This window comes from Crassostrea angulata, chromosome 6, assembly GCF_025612915.1.
Source record: "Crassostrea angulata isolate pt1a10 chromosome 6, ASM2561291v2, whole genome shotgun sequence".
Classification (NCBI taxonomy): Eukaryota; Metazoa; Mollusca; class Bivalvia; order Ostreida; family Ostreidae; genus Magallana; species Magallana angulata.
The window spans coordinates 28667420-28687776 of record NC_069116.1 but is presented as its reverse complement, the minus strand read 5'-3'; the positions used below and the strand labels follow the sequence as shown (position 1 = coordinate 28687776).

At 35.5% G+C, this 20357-nt stretch overlaps 1 protein-coding gene across 1 annotated transcript in view; it reads left to right on the top strand.

Annotated features, from left to right (window-relative positions):
* LOC128187057 (A disintegrin and metalloproteinase with thrombospondin motifs 18-like) overlaps nt 1-20357 on the top strand; it is a 31083-nt gene that overhangs the window by 9141 nt on the left and 1585 nt on the right. The window contains exons 2-23 of the mRNA XM_052857137.1: nt 7198-7249; nt 10423-10733; nt 12323-12482; nt 12738-12925; nt 13029-13112; nt 13428-13587; nt 13809-13914; nt 14314-14451; nt 14854-15007; nt 15141-15239; nt 15517-15665; nt 16072-16135; nt 16239-16350; nt 16470-16600; nt 16686-16809; nt 17332-17576; nt 17806-17935; nt 18074-18200; nt 18575-18782; nt 19258-19449; nt 19557-19757; nt 20177-20321. Of these exons, the coding sequence (XP_052713097.1) occupies nt 7198-7249; nt 10423-10733; nt 12323-12482; nt 12738-12925; nt 13029-13112; nt 13428-13587; nt 13809-13914; nt 14314-14451; nt 14854-15007; nt 15141-15239; nt 15517-15665; nt 16072-16135; nt 16239-16350; nt 16470-16600; nt 16686-16809; nt 17332-17576; nt 17806-17935; nt 18074-18200; nt 18575-18782; nt 19258-19449; nt 19557-19757; nt 20177-20321 (3280 nt within the window). The remainder of the gene's footprint in view (nt 1-7197; nt 7250-10422; nt 10734-12322; nt 12483-12737; nt 12926-13028; nt 13113-13427; nt 13588-13808; nt 13915-14313; nt 14452-14853; nt 15008-15140; nt 15240-15516; nt 15666-16071; nt 16136-16238; nt 16351-16469; nt 16601-16685; nt 16810-17331; nt 17577-17805; nt 17936-18073; nt 18201-18574; nt 18783-19257; nt 19450-19556; nt 19758-20176; nt 20322-20357) is intronic.

Sequence of the window (20357 nt, the reverse complement as noted above, 5' to 3'; positions counted from 1 at the left end):
CTGATTTATTGTGGACTGTAATTTCTAATATTTTACAGCGTTTTTGTCGTCACTTTCAAATCTAGAAACTTGATATTTCCGAACCAACTTGTAGGCAGATTTGCCCATTTATTTTGTTTCATTAAACACTGATGATTTTTTTTGAGATATATAAAAACATGGTGACTGTAACAATAGAAGGTATCCGATATGCAGGTATTACCTGACTTAACCTCCTTCTAGAAAATTAATCAAAAAATTGAAAGGTGGCCATTTTTCATTCAGTTGGAGAGTAATATGAAAACCTCAAATTAAAAAGGAAAGCCGTCATGATTAATGTGCAATAATTTGATCTGCTCATTGATGAAAATTGGGTTAAAATCGTAGTCCTGGGTATTGAATTTCACGGATGGTCTCTCGAACGTTGATACCTGGGTGAGAATATCTTCTATAAATTGATGATAAGCTTTTCTCAATAGGTAGATACGTTTAATTCATAGACATATCAAATCCCGATTTATGAATGGCAAAGTTTTACATATTGCTGGTAAGTTGTCATTTACAGAAACCCACTTCTCAACAAAAATTTTACCTTTCTTATTGCAGCAGATTTTTTTTTTGCTTGCAAGACCCATCAGTTGAAAAATTTTGATCAATGGTTTCTTGTTTTTGCTAATAATTTTCCCATCTTTTATATTACGAAAAAAGCTAATATAAATAAGATGTAATTTTTAGAAATATTCTGAAATGAATACAGTATTAATTAAGCAGTTGACAAAATAATTTCTCTGTTCATCAAAGCAAGGTGTACTTTTAGAAAAGGCGTCTTTAACAGTTTGACAAACCTCTTTGGTTGTCATTCAGTAATTTTGTTCATTTTACACTGCGAGCGCGGGGATGAGGGGGAAATCTCCATCCCCTGTAGTTCAGAGCTTGAGTCGTCCTTAACATGACATATGTCACTGCAGATGTATTAATGTGGGATAGATGTCATGAAGGTGTTCAGGTGAAGTGGGAGACCACTTGTTAGGCTGCAAGATGGTGATGATGGTTCCAGGCGACAGAAAATCCACAAAATTATATCAGTGAAATTTTACGGATCTGTCAGATAAACTTTTTAATAGAATCAGATTCTAATTAAACCTTCAATTGTTGGGTTTAATTCTTGTACAAGACTCTTTGTGGTACATTAAAGCTGATGAATCAGAAATGTAAATTCATTAATATTGTGAGTATATATTTATAACAAAATCTAGGTTTTGTATTTTCTTGGTAGGGATCGTATAATGTGAGTTAGAAATAGATTGATTTCTGTAAGGGAGAATGTGTTTTTTATTGATAGATTAGTTTAAGTGAGGAATAAGTAACAGTAAAAAACTTAAAATTTGGTATAAATATGGCCTTTTAATGGAAAATTTGCACCTTAATATACCAGTACATAATTCTCAGCAATGAGGGTCACAGACAGAGAAAAGTGTGTAGAGTTTTTTGACATCAAATTGCCCATCATTCCCTCTTCACTGGAAAAATTATAATATATATGCCAAGTGTCCCAGGGATAAAAATTATAAAGAACCCAGTGCCCCAGTGACACAAGGAAAATAGATGTGTGTCTGAAACATCTGCTTCACCGTCTGCTTGTGTGGTCAATTACATATGTATGATAGGTTCAAGTTGTGTCATGAAAAAGATATGGTGATGAGTTTTTGTGAAAAATTGAAAACTTGATGTTGCACTTGGTTGGAAGTTTTGAAGGGGAAGAATCCCCCCTACAGATTTTTTTTCTCTGTCCATGCAGAGAGAGAGAGAGAGAGAGAGAGAGAGAGAGAGCATTGAACCTAATAAAATCACCTCCAGGAAAATACCTATATCTCTGTAATGTAGTTAAACGTATGTCTTAATTCAACTAATTAATAAGTTTATGAGTTTTAAGTTAGTAGATATGTGGAAATTCAGCAGTAAATGGTCTGGATTTTGATGCAGTTTTTGAAGAATTCTACCCGAAGAACAACTTTGCATTGTGTATTCCATTTTTGTATTTTACTTCTATTTAAATTATCCAAATCTCAGTTCTTTTCCTTTTAATTAACATTAAATATTCCCTCTAAATCTTAGCAGAACCTTTTAGTACATACTGGTATTTTATCATTCCATGTAAAAAAGAATATACACAGCAAGTGATATTAATCTATTTTTAAAATTGCAAATGATGGATCCTTCAGAGTTATAACTACCTCATAAATCCATGTTCACAATATTGACCCTCGTGTGGACTCTGTTTGACCCGTGTTGAGGACAAAGTTAAAATGGACTTCTCTGGTCAAATAACGATGTTTACTTGGCTAAAATATAGGAGCTCTTATACCATTGCTTGTATTCTTTTGATGACAGCCATTAATTTTAAGCAAAAAATCCTTTCCGGGACAAAAATTTATACCGGGCGATCAAGGAGCTCATCCTTGTGTTTGTCTGTCTAGATAAACCCAGAGGTCAGCTAGGGGAGAGGACTGGACTAGCGTACATGTACCGTCTGGTATGGATATAAGTTCAGATTCTTCAAAAAGAAAGGCACTATTGTTCTGGCTTGTGGATGCATTACAAGTACTAGTATTTGAAACTGAATAGCAAATACATACAGTTAAAAGTAGATGGTAATGAAATTGATTTAATTAGCAAAAGATATTTGAAAACTTTTGTGTGAAATCTGAATCCCCAAAAGTATAACATATAAGGAAAAAGTAAGGCACTTTGCAGTGTACCTTAAATTAATCCATAGTAGATATGGGTTATATATTATCCAACAAAAGGTTCAAAAACTGGATGTTAAATGTACTGCCTTATACATTATTTAATTAAGTCTTATTGAAGACAAGACACACTACACCGCCTTATGGACAAAGTGCATTCGGTTATTATATACCGGTATACATGTATCCTGTTACAGATGAGCAGATTCTAGTCCATTGTAGATGGTGTCCAGTGCCTTGCATTGACATTGCTTTGGAATCCACTAGGCAGAATTAATTCAGTGAATTGTCTCCCTTTCATAGACTGATAAACTTTTAAGATGAATTCAGTTCCAAAGAGGATGCTTGCTCAGTGTAACTATTCTCAAAATTTAAAATAATAATTGATGCGCTTTGAGCTTTGATATCGAAAAAGAATGAAAGATGGAAGATAGCAGTTTTAAGTTATATTACTTTGTTCTCAGAAAAAAGGGGCAGAGATGGGGGAGTGCATTTTTTTTTTCAGTCAAGCCCATTTCTTAGCTAAAATTGTTATGGTGTACCAAAGACCATAAACTGTTTTCAGGGAAGTTGCAGTAACTACATGTAAGAAGATAAAAAGGAATTTCTGTAAGAAAGAGGATTTATTAAGTTATTTATAAATGCATGTATATAAGTGCACCTCCACAGATTTGGGGGTTGGGAGTCTTGTAATTGTCTGTGTAACATGGCAGGGTATCAGAAGTAATTTTATCAGTATGGTGTAGAAATGTTGTTTTAACTGAGTTCTTTAAACATGTATCCTCCATTAAAACAAACACAGGCAGTGGGTTAATGTCCCCCCGAGCTGTGAAAGCTCACTCCTGGGGGCTGGTTCCTTTGACACCTCGGATGTGTTGTTAAATAAATTCTTCAGATAAACAAAAACATTGGCACGTGGCACTCTGTGGCGCACCGTCTACTGGCTGCTGACTGGGTGGTTGATGAATGGTGGGAGTTGCTGCAGCAGCAGATTTTATGGCTGTATGTCTTATCAACAGTTGCTTCCCTTTGAAAAAAAAAAATAATTGGAATTACCGGTAATGTGTATTGAAACTCATAGTGCTGTCAGTCCTCAGCCTCAGTGTTTAAGAAAAAAAAATTAGGAAGCTTAAAAGCTGGCTTGGTTGTTAACAAAGCTTGCTATAGCTGTCTTCAGAATTTCCAAAATTATTAACTAAAATTCAATTACAATTTAATTTTCACTGAAAGGATATATCATATTCAAGACATATTTAACTCATAATTCAACATGACTTCTATTCAAAATTCACGACCCTTGAATTTGGGCACATTGTCAAATCATATGTTCCTCTCTTTTAGTCTAACTACCTTGTAATAGTATTAGGATGGGTACAACACTGAATATTTTGTAATATTAACAGATGCCCACTAATTGTGTTAGTCAATTTTCCTATAATTCTTACATCATATGACTCCCTTGTAGGTCAGCATGTGGTTTTTTCAAGATTCCTGTAAAAAAAAACCCCAAATCCACAGTAACCCCATTTTCAGTATTAATGAGATTTGGAACTGGTTTAACAATCTGTAGGTCTTCATCCATCTGTGAGAGATATTTAACATCCTTTTGATTTATAGTTTTCAGTCTCAAGCCCTAAATTCATAGTCTGAGGAAGCGACTTGACCCTTTTACACCAGCAAAGAAAGAGAGCTATACTCTTTTCATATGGAGAGTGAATATAAACAATAGCTCGCTATATATTCTTTGTGACATTTTAATGTGTTTGGGGGAGGAAAGTGGGACATAAATTTAATACTTTGAATCATTAAGGTTATATATGGCCAGTTATGAGTTATGATCATAGGTTATTGTACAGTGAAAAATGGGCTGTGACGTGTGTATGTAGAATATCGCGGAGATGTGAAACAGATTTGTTGAAGTCAAAAATATTTCCGGAGGTATTTTAGTTGGTCACACCAGCGAGATCTGAAGTAATCCCCACGTCTGTTATGCGCCCTTTTAGTAAAGCAAATTCCAGTCCCAGATAGGCATGGCTCTGAGTAGCTAGTGAAAAAATATGACACTTTGACATGGACAGAAGAAAAGTGAATGTTGGACTTAATCTCGTGTAAATACAAGCATGAGATCTTCAAAGGAGAGCAGTCCAGATAAATTGTTTTTTCATTTTAACAAGATTATGCATTTGGAATCATAAAGGTCAATTGGTCTGTCTTCTAGCTCTATAAAAGCCAGCAGATAGGCGAAAGAAGAGGAGGGGACCCTTTAATAAGTGAAACATCAGATGTTTAGGAAATGTTCTTAGATTAAGTGTAGGGGGGCGACTGGGATAAAGCAAATAGAACAGGGCACTATTGCCTCTGAAAAGAGCATGTTTTGAAGTCCACAATTCTATTATTTCAAATATTAAAATTTGATGTATGACCTTTTTTGAAATTGTAAGGAATTTAATTAAAAATTTTTAAAAGAGGGAACATTTCCAAGTCATATATCTGTACTAGCTGATACAGGGTTCTTTGAAGATCTTGGATATATCAGCATTGGTGTATCTCTCGGATGTATACAGCTCATATACAAGATTATGAAGCCTTCTTATCGCTGTATGTTGCGACTTCATTGGAATATGAACTTCAATTACCTAACTGAGGATTATAATAAGTTTTTGACAGTCTATGTATTTTAATACCATCATATCTATTATGCTCCTCTGTAGCTAATATATGTAAATCTTCATGCTTATGGGGTTTGGAGTCTTCTATTACACTATAAAAACTCTGCTAGGCTGTGATTTTTTCGAGATACGAGTATAGTAATAATATAAATCTTTTTACAATTATGGGGTTAGATTTTAGCTCTTTTGAAGAGATATGGTATCATTTTGCAATATATTGTACAATTATTTGTCTATAAATCAACCAAGATATATGAAATAATCTCGCTACAGAGTATATCAAGTTAAGGGGTATACTATCTGAATTGATATGGCCCGATTATACCAACACCAGATAACTCCATAATGCTATGGTTGCTATGTGGTTTATATACCCACCCAGTTGCTCATAGCTTAATGTGACATCTGACAACATTACCAGCCATGAAACTTGAAATATTAAGATCTAAAACAGGGATAGAGTATTATGAATGAAATTAAGATATTAAGATGTTTGATATTTGAACTGACGCCTGCACGGAAATCAGAATATCCAGACATTAACTATGAAGGACCATCCCGAGATTCTTTGAAGGCATTGATATATCGATCTAATGAATGAGATTTTTAGAAACAATATGTTTTTTCAACTGTAAACCCCCTGAATAAAGAAATCTTAATTGCCCATATGGAACCTCCAAAGTTTGAGTTAGAAAGCACATAATTTACTATGAATACAGACCAATATTATTCACCGATATCGACACAACCGTATAGAGTTTGAGGGATCTTCATCAATCTCTTGTTTAAGGTTACATCATTGCTGATAGAATGTCTCCCGTTCCTGCTGCGCCTATGAATGGATTATTATAAGCCTTGTTTCATTTTCAAAGAGCGTGGTGTCAGCGTTGATTGAAAAAGGAAAAGAACATCATTTTGAGTCAAGTGTTCAATTGTCTACAGGACTGTCTTAATTGCTACTTGGAATCTACTGATGTAGTTTTCTGTTTCAATTAAAGAAACCTTTGATTTTTATGTTCGGTTTCTTTTTTTTTTTTCTTCTTTTTTTTTCTAGTTTGGGGGAGGGGTACTCAACAGTCATGATATATGCCCACAAAGAAACATGTAACCTGGTTATGAAAATGAGACTTCAAGAAGGAGATAGAGAATTTGAGCATCTATTTATTGCAAATATAGACTTGACATTTGGTTTCTTCCAAATCACCTTATTGCTTCAGGGTGGTATAAGTTGGTAGCACAGGGGAACGACTAAGCACTTTATCAGCAGGGTATTATGGGAAACTTTCTTTTGATGTGACAAAAGATAGGAAAACAATATCCCGCATTCCAGGATACCTCTAATTACTCCGGATAACATATTAAGAAAAAAAAGAGCCATCATAAAACATCCCACCTTATCTCTGCGTAAAGCCTTAGAATTAATTTTGACATGGCCCCAAAGTTTTTGCACCTCCAGTTTGCACCAAATGAATTGTAAAACATGCATGCTTTTCTATAGTGCTGCATGTGCACTACCACTGGTTGTCATGTATAAAGATCGATAGACAAATTGCGCTTAGTCAATGTCTTTTCAAAAAATACCGGAGCCATGTTGGAATTTTTTGGTTAATCCATTGGTCTACTAAACAAGCCTATACTAATTGTTCCTAAGACATGGTGACAAATTATGATCAAAAGTCCCCAGATTTCTTAGCGTTTTGTCACCTTGTTCAAGAACTGTATTTAAACTGTATAGTCATGCGTTGCCCTACAGTTTTTGGAGTATGGCAAAAACTAATGCATTCTTGTGTTTCTTTTTTCAGATATGTACGTTTATGAAGGTAGCATTAATCTCAGGGGCCAAAGTCAGTGAAGGTACAACAGCTTTTTTTCTTCTTAATTTATTTTTCTCAATTTATTTTTTTTGGTATTTCACAATGGAAAATTGATCTCAGAGCCCTTAATTCTTCTTTTCTCGAAGTCTGACATTCCTTAACTCTTGTCATCTCCTCATTTTCTCTTAATGTGAAAAGATATGTCAATCATCTAAATCCATCTATCATTCAGTAACTTGATGCAGGAAGACAAGACCAGATCACACGGATAACAGGTGTCATTTGTAAATCGTTTTGTAAATCGCGCCCGACTGGCTTGTCGCTTTCATCACTTCGATTAAGCAGCCTTTATGCTCAAGTCACCACAACGTTTCGCCTTATGTAGCATGTCTGGTCAAGCAGAAGATTCCGTGTGGCTGTGACTGTCTAAACCAATTCTGCAATTTTCAGCTCTTTTCTTCACGAACATTTAATATCAAAGGGATTAGCTTTAAAAATTGAAATCATTTTTATATCAAAATCATTCGGAGTGTGTAAAGATTATACCAAGATAAAATAATATCCTTGAACATGTCAAAAAGACAATTAATTTTTCCTTTTCAGAATAAAAGAAAGTAAAGTTTGATTGACATTTTGAATTGGAAAATTGAATTTTGATGATCAATATCATTTAAAAACAGCCTTGAAATCAATTTTGGATAATACAGTTGAAATCTTATTATGTTTATTGTCATCTTTAATTTGCTTCTTTTGAATCTTCAGTACCCCTTAGAAATTAGAAAATAAGGAGGTTATTACATGTATTCATTTGAAAAATGTAATTTTTTCAAATTGATTAATGGAATACCGGTAGTCTGATTCAGATGATGATATGTTGATAACAAACGGATTAATTTTAGAAAAATGAAATAGGAATGCCAGTTTTATATATGTTATGTGTTTCTAGAACATGAGATGAGTTATATCTCCAAAAATCCTTGTATTTTAATGGTTGTCCCACAGCTTAAGGTTTTCCAGCTGTTTGTCCCTCTGTAATTAATATTTCACTTTTTTCATAGAAAAAGGTTAGCTGGATTCAAGGTTAAGAGCGCATAGTTCAGACCTCTATATGAAGTAAAGATAGACATAGAACATAAGATAATAAATGGTCAGGATATTAGAATCATGTAATGAACAGTTGCATTTTTGGATTATAGCAATATATCTAGCTGCTGTTGAAATAGTAAAAATTTGCTTGTCCATGAAAATTTAAATGTTGTAATTTCTAAGCACTATACAAATTAATTGTAATGAATGCCAAAGTCAATTTTATTTTCAACAGCAGTACCTAGTGAATTTAGCATAAAAACTTTTATATTGCTTATACATTATACATATAAATAAAGTTTTGATATGTTGATATTAAGGAGTTGAGATACTACTGCAAAATTTGGTCAAACAATCTCTAGAGGAAATATGTGGCTTATAATACAAATTTTGTCTGGATCAAAAGACACCATTAAGATTTTCTTTCCCCTGCAAAAAATCTCCCTCTAGAGAAAAGTTTGATCTTCCAACCGACTGTGAAATTGGATAATCCATTCACAACGGTGATCCATAAGTCACAGGTCCAAAAGATGTTGAAGTTTAGTGATATCCAACACTAATCCTCCATTAATCTACCCTGAAAAACTTGGATTACCATGGAAGAAGGCTATGCAGAGATGTTAAGCCATTGATACTTCTTCATTACCGTACAGAGCAACTCTGACTGCAGGCTTGGCTTTGAAGGAAGTTACTGTTTGGAGTCTCCCCAGCAGGAAAGGGATCAGTTACTCACCCTCTCAGGCAGAGTTTTAAAGGCAGGGATAAGATGTATTGCGGAAGAGACATAAACTGATATTTAAGGGATTAAGCTTAATTGATTAGGGGCCATGATAGATATCTTTTCTGTGAAAAAGGAGGAGACAAAAACTTAATGTTTATGTTAAAATAATGTTAATAGATTATTGATAAATCTGATTCAGAGACTTGCTGATAAATGTGCATGTAGTGAATTGGAATTTGTCTGTTGTATTTTCGAAAGTCTCTGGGTTTGAATGGGTTGAAAATGCACTGAAAGTCAGCTCTTTCTCTTAGTATTGAATACCATAATCATTTTGGGGACATGAGTGAAGAAATAGACTTAATTCTAGATACTGGAAAGAACAGAGATACAAATTAGCCTGTATCAATTATAGCAAAACAGCAATATTTAATAAACATGTATATGATAAGTTATGGTAAATTTTATATGGATAGAAAGTTAATGAAAAAATTGAAAAAAAGAGACTCCTACGAAACAAGGTCTCAACAATAGTCTGTTTTTGCGAAGCAGACAAGGTGCAACCCATCTGTGTTACTTTTGACAGTTCTGCAGTAGGTAATACTTGCTGATGATGAGTGCCATATCTACCTGTTTATGCTAGCCTTGATAATATTTATAATTGGCCTGAGATCATGAAAGAAGATTTCACAGTGTGAAAAATGATGTTTTGAAATATCCATCAGCAAAGAATATGTTGTAGTTGTTTTGAATTTACTCATACTGCCATAGACAATGGGGGCAGAGGAAACCTAAAATATAAAGTTTATGTCTTGATGTGTAATTTGTTTGAGTTTTTGAGTAAACCACAAGGTATTATTTGGGAGCGATTACATAAATTTCAAAGCACTTTAACGACCAGCAGGTCGAGACAAAATAAGTTTGCTTCAGAAAGATTACACACAAAGCATATGATCATTACTAACCATATTTTTACTCAAACTTTAGAATTTATTAGAATAAAACTGCAGGCTTTTAAAAAATACCTTGCCTCGAGATCTTTGTTACATGTGATTCAGAAAGCCTTTTTCTGCTACTTAAGTCACATTTTTGTGGTTTATGAGCAGCATCCTCAGACTATTTGAGCTAAACTTGTAGACATGAAAAGGTGATCTTGAGCATATCACTACTGAATTTGTTTGAAGTTCATGACATCTTTATCTTTGGGCTTTCCTCAAATGCACAGTGGGAAAGAAAACCCTCCTTAGGTTTGTGGTTTGAATCCTCTATGCATTGAGGTTTCCAAGATAAAAAATGAATTATAGATGATTGCATCTTTCTTAATTATTGCAAGAAAAATTTATGTGTTAGTAATTGTTTGTGAGGTGAATGAAGAGTAAAGATGTTATGATATTTTTCCTCCATTGTAGATTACCAACTTGTCTTTCCCATTATCGTTGACCATAATGGCAGCTTCCTCTCACACTGGAACAGTACTCACAGCTCTCAACATCACAGATCAACCAAACAACTTCATCTCAACATCACAGGCTTCAACCAAACATTCCGTCTCCATCTTCATACCTCATCCAGTATACTGGCTCCAGGCTTTAAAGTGTACTATCGTCATGGTAACAGTAACCATAGTAACGAGGCTGAAGAGCACTCTAGTGGCTGTGAATTCAAAGGAAGACTGCTGTCTCACTCCACCGAGGTAGCATTATCCTTGTGTGGAGGTGTGGTAAGTTTCCATGCAAGGTACTGATTTAATTCAAGCATTTTTAATTTAATTTTTTTAAACTGTGTACAAATGATTCTTTCTCTATGGCAAATATTGGGTAAAGTTGCAACATTGGTCAAGTGGAATAATGAATTACCCAAGTTTCTATGCAGGTTAATCATTACCTTTACTTAATGGAATAGAGAAAGTCTAAATTGTTACTTACCAAATGAATGTTTAAAATTAAGATTGATCTCTAAATTCAAGGCAGTCAGACATGTTATTGCTTTAACTATTATGAATTCATTGCTAATTGTGCTAGTTTCAATTTCTCCGATTCTTTTACAAGTCATCAGGTCAAAGGTTATGGTTTTAGAGATGTAGGTTCTCTTTTGAAATACATATTGCATAAAGTTTGTAGCATTTGAGAAATATAATTTCTCGCATACTTGTGAAACTAAAACAAACAATGCTTTGATCTATAAGAGGTTCATAAATGCAATTTTGATTTTGAGTTTTCTTTGGATGAGACTGCTCAAGAACAGTACCTTTGATCAGTATCGTTACATGTATAGCTTTTGACCATGACAATAGTCCAAAGTATTTCTGTTGAATCCGCATGGAGGTTTGAAGAATTAAATTGATCTTGGGTATTGTGGATTAATTGATTTTTCATTTGTTTCCATTGACCATGCCATATTTATCAAAAATTTTCTTCCTTGGTACCAGTTTTTCTTATAAGGCTTTTCCCTCACTAAGTACCTGCTCATGGCCTTTCCTAAAAGTCTTAAACTTTAAAATCAAAGATATCTGTTAATCATGATAATAATGATTTACTTTCACCACAAAAATAAATTTAAATCCAAATATTTCCCATAACTTTATGCCAAGAAACATTTAAGAGCATTTTATCTTTGTGAGATAAATTTTCGAGAGCACTACCGTATTTAATTTGTCATCAGTAAAAAGTACAGAAAAAAAATTAAAGGGGCCAAAAAATGCTGAGAACCCAAGACATTCCTTCTTGATGACAATCATCGTTAAAACCAAATTTTGTGGGATTTATGATCTTTGTCAAATTACTCGTAAACAGCCAAACAAAGGTCAACAACTTAGTCAGTGGAAGGTTGTCACTTTTTAAGCGATAGTTGGTGGGTAGATAAACATGCTCCTTACAGCTGCAAACTGTTTTAGTGCACCCTAAACACCCCAAACTTACTGGGACCTGAAGTATGTTAGATATTTCAATAGATAAAGGGTGATTAGCGTACCCCTTTGAACTTGATCTGAGATGGCCCCATTGAGATAACCTGCATTTGGAAAATTGGCACTGTTGAGTATCCTAATGGTTCTACAAGTGTAATTTTTAAATTTCAGTGAAAACTCATAAATCAGACACACTGTACATTAGCTGTTAAGATTCCATGTGTTATTTGAAAAAGAGACGTACACATGTCAATGAAAATAGGGAGCATTTTTATGCTGTTAAACTAAAGTAAAAAATAGAATAGTCTGACTGCTGTAATTTTAGCTGTAAAGAGGCCAGAAATAACAGATATTAATCATATGAAAATCTTGTTATAAAATACTTTGTCCCATTTTGCTTGCAGACAGGAATTTTGAGAACAGCAGATGATGATTATGTGATTGAGCCTCACTCTGAGACAATGCCACTACAGAAGGGAGCCACAGAATCTCAGCAAGCCCACATCATGTACAAACGCTCCACCATAGCACAAAATACTCCTCATTTCTATGATAGCCAAACATGTGAGCATTTACACAAAATTGTGATTATTGTAATATTCCTTCCAGTGTATTTATAAGCAGACTGAGGCTGTTTGGCAAATGACAAGATTACATTTTCTTTACTCTGTCTCCCTCCTTCACTTTTGTGCTCACTCTCTGGATGCGTCTGTCTGAGAGAGAGAGAGAGAGAGAGAGAGAGAGAGAGAGAGAGAGAGAGAGGTGGGTGATTTGAATGAGGAACAATAAAATAAATTTCCTTTTTTCATGTTTCAACAGATTATCCACATCATGAAAATACCAACAGATATTTTAATCCCACAAGGAGGAAACGTCACTCCGCAAAGCGAATTTCCCGAGGTGTGCGGGAGAAATCAGTGGAGATATTAGTCGTTGTAGATAAATATGTATATTGGAAACATGGAAGACAAAACATCACAACATACATACTCAGCATATTCAATATTGTAAGTCAGATATTTGTATTTTTCTGAGTTTCTAATAAAAACCAGATAAATTTAATGGGAAAGAAATGTACCCTCATTCCAAGAGATTCTCTTTGTTTTACAGGTATCTCAGTTGTTTCAGGACAATTCTTTAAGTTATAAAGTTAACATTATATTAGTGGGACTCATTGTACTGGACAATGAAGAGGTAAGATTTATCAACTGGGTCATTCATGTTTTATAAAATCTCTCTGAAAATTTGCCAAAATAAAGAAAAAAGAAGAATAATTTCAAAATTGATATTGCGCATAGTCGATTTTGTCGTACGTGATTTTCATACATGTAGGTGGAAGATCATTGGATCATATGATTTGCCATATGATTCACATGTGATGCCTTTTTTCATGGTTCCCTAATGAATCCAATCATATGATTCACATATGATACACATACACATATGTTGATCATATAGGCAAAGTTGCTTTGTTATTCTCTTTTAAGCATACACTCTTGTTTGTTGTAGCCAGGACTTCATATTACTCATCATGCAGATAAGACATTGAATAGTTTCTGCCAGTGGCAGGCTGTAATAGGGGGCCGTCGTCATCGGCAACACGATCATGCAATTCTACTGACCGGCCTTGACATTTGTGCTCACAGAGACTCACCATGTGATACTCTGGGTAAGGGAAAAAAATGTATATTAAATTGAATATTTTCAATAAAATTGATATTTATGTAGAGAAAATTCTCATGTATCAAAGAAACATAACCTTTTACTGGGAGATCAGTCAAAAGTTTGTATCGAAGATTCAAAAGGAAGTACCATAAATGTGTTTGTTTAAAATTATTTGAAGTGCCATTTTTTCATTTTAAAATTTAAAAAAAAACAATTTTGCCGTAGGTTTTGCTCCGATCAAAGGTATGTGCAACAGACTACGGAGCTGTATTGTGACGCAGGACACAGGGCTCTCTACTGCATTCACCATTGCGCACGAGATTGGGCACAAGTAAGTGGAACTGGAGTAAAGGACTTTCACTCAAAGTTCTGCATTTCATGATCCAAGCACAGGCACTTGTTTCTGTGTTGAAGTGTACCCTAATAGAAATTCATGTAGTTACACCCTTGCGTTAATATTATACAATGGGGTAATTACTTTAGCATGTGAGCCGGTACCCATCAATCCATGGGAAGAAGACATGTCTGTTAAACTCGAGCAAGAAAAAATGCTTTTTTTCATAAGTTCATTATAGATATTATAGGGGTTTAGATTTACTATTGATCATATATTAAAAATTATACATGTATTATAGCTGAGAACAAAATTTCTTTAGGGCAAAAACATTTTATTAAACTGAAGTTGTATCCAGAAATAATTTCAATGAAATAATTTCTCATTTGCTCATAGTTTTGGAATGTTCCATGACGGTACAGACAACAACTGCCACCAGAGTTCAGGGACCATCATGTCCCCCACCCTCAGCTCCAAGACAGGGACTTTTACCTGGTCCAGGTGTAGCAATGAATACCTGGCCCGATTCTTCAAGTAAGCTAGCCATAAATAGTACACCCTCTTCGTGTATGAGCTAAATGATAAAGATTCAATTGTTAATGCCAATAATACATGTAATACATCATAACATATCATTTTTAAAGATTAATAAATTAAAATAGCTTTATTACTGATTTTCATACTTTGGAATCGGTATCATTTGTGGTGGCTCAATTTCCATTGTTTTCTTGGGTATACTCACCAACGAATTAAGATCCCCAAGGAATTGTGAAACAAATCTTGTACAAGTGAATCCTTGAAATTATGTCACAGTGAGCCTCTTAAGAATTGATAATCCATGAAAATTGGCCCCCATGAATTAAAATGATTCCATAGTATATTGTACATGTATACGCAAAGAAAAAGCCTTGCAAACGTATCTTTTAAAAACGACAGCACTCTACAATCGGACTGCCTGGCAGATGAACCAGTCCGAGTGTCCTCCCTTAGATTCCCTGACAAGCTTCCTGGCCAGATCTTTGATGCAGACACTCAGTGTAAATGGCAGTTTGGACAGCATGCCAGACTCTGTATCTTTGAATTTGGAAAGGTATTCAATGGAGTTTGGAATAGATAAGAATGACATTATATAAAGAACTGAGTAAAGTACATAAAATTGTTGAATTAGTACATGTACATGTATGAGAACATGGGATATATGAAGTTGTTCTTTTCTTTTTCAGAGAGAAGTCTGCCAGAAGCTGTGGTGTTACAAAGGAGGTCAGATGTGTGAGACCAAGTTCTTGCCGGCAGCAGACGGCACGTCATGTGGTCATGGTATGGTAGGTAGGCATAACTTCCTCTGTAAACACATGTATAGGTAATTTTGAAATGGTAAGATATAAATTTAATTCATAACACAGCCACTCTGCTTAATTCTGAGTCAGTAAAATGTAACTATGATACATTATCCAAAAAACACTTTATAAGGTACAGTATTCTTTTGACTGCCTAGAATCAACAATGAATACCGGTACTTATTTTGGTGTTACATTGCTATAATATTGTGTTATTTCAATGTGAAATTGGTGTTAGATATTGATTATTTTGATGTTACAGTGGTGTAAGCAGGGTAAGTGTGAGTCCTTTGGCAGACGGGGCCCGATACCTGTGGATGGGGGTTGGTCTGAGTGGAGCCAGTGGTCCTCCTGCTCCCAGAGCTGTGGGGGCGGGGTCAAGCACCGCTCCAGGCGCTGTGATAGCCCAAGGTAATTGTCACATAGCATTGAAAATTTTGGAGGGAAAAAAAACAGGTTAAATGAAGTTATGTAAATAGAAGTTTTTCACTGGTAGGAAGTAAAAAAATAAGTTGATGCATATTTTACAAGTCGTTGAGGAAGAAAATATTACTGGATATAGGGTTATTTTCTCCCATCTACCCTTGAAAACAGTTTTGCTCTGGCTTGAATTCACCCAGACACAGTGGTGTTTAAAGAGAAATAAAATGAGACATTGGAATTCGCCCTGTCTTAAATTTGCTCGCTGACAATGAGGGCAAAAGGGGCGAAAATAAAACGGGGGTGAATATTCCCTCCATTCAGTATCTACTGGTAAAATAACTTCAGGTGCACAAAGATCGTTTTGTTTTGAGTGATATTGTATTATTATTTACAGACCACAGTATGGTGGAAAGGTTTGTCCGGATGACAAAGAAGCTCATAAGATGTGTAACTTGCAGGTAAATACCAGTAACTACATGTATATCCAGCCACTGATGGTTATAGTAGGACTGTTTAAAGTTCTTTAGTGGACAAAAATCAGAATGCAACAATCTTTTATAGGAGTGCCACAGGAGGATAGAGGAGCCGAGAGAGGAGCAGTGCCGTGCCTACAACAGGATACCATTCAGGGGCAGGATGTACAGGTGGACCGCCTACACACAAATTCATGACGGTTGGTAAAAGTAACCAACAATGTATTTTGCATTAGAACCAATATCTGTTAATAAAAAAAAATGATAATACCTTTAGTTAGATGATTCATCATTTACTCTGGTATACTTAACTTTGCAGTGAAAGAGCAGTGCAAGCTATACTGCCAAGCAGATGGCTATAACTTCTTCTACGCATTGTCGGACGAAGTAAAGGACGGGACCCCATGTAATGATCACTCCAGTGATATCTGTGTGCATGGAAAATGTCAGGTAAAGATATCATCTTGAATGTTGAATGGATTTCCTAAAACTGTTAAAGAAGAATTTTCATTAACACAAAGTCTTTTTGGTTCAGCATGTGGGCTGCGACTACATTGTGGGATCCACTGCCTCTAAAGACCAGTGTGGGATGTGTATGGGAGACAACTCCACCTGTAATGTGTTTAAGGGCCATTTCAAGGAACAACCCAGGAGAAATAGTAAGAAATATTTAATTGGATTTCTTATTCTAAAGATAGTGCAAAATATGACTATCTCAAGATTTAAACCTTTGAATCCAGTTTTATAATTTGTCATTATCAAAATTTAGCTCCTTCCTCTAGACATTTAATTGTCGTTGTCATGGTTAATAGGGACCAGATTGACCTTCTGCAGTGAGTGTACTCTAGCTGATTTATTATAATTTTTTGGACATTGGTTGTATCAACAAATTCTTTATTATTAGAACAAATACAAATAAGAAGATACTAATTGTTATTAATTGATACATATAGCTAATACTATAAGTGTAAAATGCATCTTTTCTTGGTCATTTAATGCCCTGTATTCTAAATAAATTAATGTCTGACATAACCAATGATAACAACTAACTCTTGTATAAAAGAAGCAAGAATTTTAATGGTGGTAATTTTATAAGGAAGGGAATAGAGATCAAGAGCATCTCTATTTTTCTGAATTGAACCACAGGCAGTTTCATTCCTTTGATTTCTTCTCCTTTCTAGCCTATTTCCCAGTGGTGGTGATCCCAGGTGGTGCCAGTGGACTGGTTTTCTCTGAGGCAGCCATCACCCCCAACTACCTGGCCATCAGAAATATATATGGTAAATACTACCTCAACGGAAATTGGCAGATGATGTCGGATGGGGTGTACGAGATCGCAGGAACAAAGTTTGTCTATGAACGTAACTATCGGGAACCAGAAAGGCTAACGGCTGAAGGTCCAACTACACAGGACATTGTTCTAGAAGTAAGTATCAAAACACTTTACTTTATAAAGGACTTAATTCTCCTCTCTAGTATATATTGGACAAAATTCTCTTCTCCAGTATAGATTGGACAATCAAAGCAGACATCAAACTCTAAAAACGCATGCATGGTAATGGGAAATTGAGTTAAAATTCCCTGCATTAGGTGGTTCGAAATTAATTTTTTCTGTGTGTTTTCAGAATTAATTAATTTGTTCTGTGTGTTTTCAGATTCTGGTGCAAGGTGTGAACCCAGGTGTATCCTACAGGTATACTCTCCCCAAAGCATCCACCTACCCGGTCATCCACAATTACACATGGACTGCGAAGCTCTCTGATTGTGACCAGCCATGTGCAGGAGGCAAGTAGGGTCTAAATGATTGACATTGACAGAACTCATCACTGTAGTCAAATGAAATATCATTTACCTTCTTAATTGACACAATCCTCGTAATTACACTGAATTAGAGGTTAAGTATGTGGTACGTTTTCCTTGCAGGCAAAAGGATATCTACCGCGCATTGTTACCGTGGTGATGGAGAGGAAGTGTCACCTAGGTACTGTGATTCGAGATCGGGACCTCAGACAGGTGTGTCCGCCTGCAACATCCATCACTGTGCTCCAAGGTGAGGATTTTAGTCGGACTTATCCACTCATGTTAATTAGTTTCCGAGATAGATATTCAAGCAATTATCAACATTTTACAGTGAACATGGCGTTATGAACTGAAAAATTCTCTGCTAGCATATACATCATGTATTAGGGAATAAGGTTATTAAGTGCAAAAATAGCACATCTTTTTGTGCACACCAGTAAATTGAAGATGGAACTTCAATTAAGGAACTTTAGATCTATAGCCTGTCAACCCAATTTTTCTGTGAAGCTACAGCTCTGCAGCTTTAATATATAAAGTGAGGGTGCAGTGGATATTCTAACATTGCCTTATGTATAACCAGTATACATTATAGAATTCTCGATCTGATCATAAGCTCTCCTGTAGATGGTACACAGAGCCCTGGAAGAGGTGCTCTCGACCCTGTGGGGCAGGGATACAGAAGAGGAAAGTCTACTGCATGCAGAAAGTCAGCCAATCAGAGGACAGAAGAGTCAGCAGACGGCGATGTGACAAACGGCTCAAACCAAAGAAGAGGATTCCCTGTAACACTCAGGAGTGTCCCCCTGCATGGTTCGGGGGAAAGTGGTCACAGGTACACAACTTTGCCAATCAGAGCATAATGATTATATAAATTATTCTGTTTCCTCTTACATACTCTGACGGTTGCATTGAATAAAATTCTTTATACGTGTACTCATAACTACTGTATACGGGAAATATTTGCCCCCTTTTTGTTTTTGCCCCTTTCGCCTTCGTATTTAAGACTGGGCAAATTCTAATGTCTCATATTATCTCTGTTTAAATACAACTATGTATGGGCGAATACAATACAAGGCATAGCTGTTTGCAAGCATAGATGGGTGAAAATTACATGGGGCAAAAATAACCCCATATACAGTACCTCATTGGTTGAAAACCACAGTTGATTATACTTCATTGTTTTCTCAATTACATCATGATGGAGTGGGAACAAAGTGTAATCAACTGTGAGTTTCCAATGATGCCAATGCTTGAACTGAACATACTCTAAACATCTGCAAGTAACCAGTATTTACGCAAATTTTCAGTGTTCTAAAACATGTGGCAAAGGAGTTAGGACTAGGGAGGTATCCTGCCGCAGTAGGACGCTGAAAGGCTGGGTGATCCTGTCAGACAGCTTCTGTCAACACAAACCTCTCCTGGCCAAGACTAGAGGGTGTCGAGTGAAGAAATGCCCCCCTGTTATAGAGCATCAGTGGATTCTATCCTCCTGGTCACAGGTAACCAATCAAAATTTACAACACATCATACCATATGTGTGTGGTAATGACACATGTAAAATATTGAAAATTGGAATGAAAGTTTATTGGCTTTATTTGTTGTTTAGTGCTCAGTAAGCTGTGGTATGGGAACAAGAGACCGTCTTCTCAGATGTGGAGAGAGGAGAGATGGACAGAGTTGGAAAATGATGAACCCCAACCAATGTAGGAATCTCATCAAGCCAAACAGTTCCCTGACCGAGGTCTGTACGACAGCAGAGTGTCCAAGACAACCTAGCTCTTACTGGAATGTTTCACCCTGGTCACAGGTAAAATATTGATGTAAATCTCATCATATACTACACAGTCTTGCAAGTGAGTACATCAACATTTTGTGTGAAATAGAAGAGTATAAAATCGATGTGTGCATATACCCATTGCACTGACTCTTATTTTTCTTACAACCACAATGTATTCAAAACTCCATCAACTAAGATGCTTTTATCCAAATTTTTAAAAAATGAAACGAAAGTATGATGCAAACATAAGTACATGTAGTTAACAACCTTTTCCAGTGTACTTTGTTTTCATTTATTATTAATCATTTTACATGATTATTTTGCATACAATGTATTAATGTTTTTATAGTGATATTGAAACATTGGCTGGAAACAACTGTCATTCACCAGAGCTTTACATTACATTAAATGTTTATATTTCCTCTGAATGTGAGTTCTTTTCCTTTCAGTGCTCAGTAACCTGTCACCTGGGTGAACAGACTCGATTGGTCCATTGCTTGGATAAGGTCACACAGGAGTTGTCCTCTGATTGTAATGATACAGAGAAACCTGACTCTATTAAACTCTGTCTAAGCAAGCCTTGTCCGAAACTAGGTCTGTATGTATGAAGATCTCTCTATAATGTCTAAA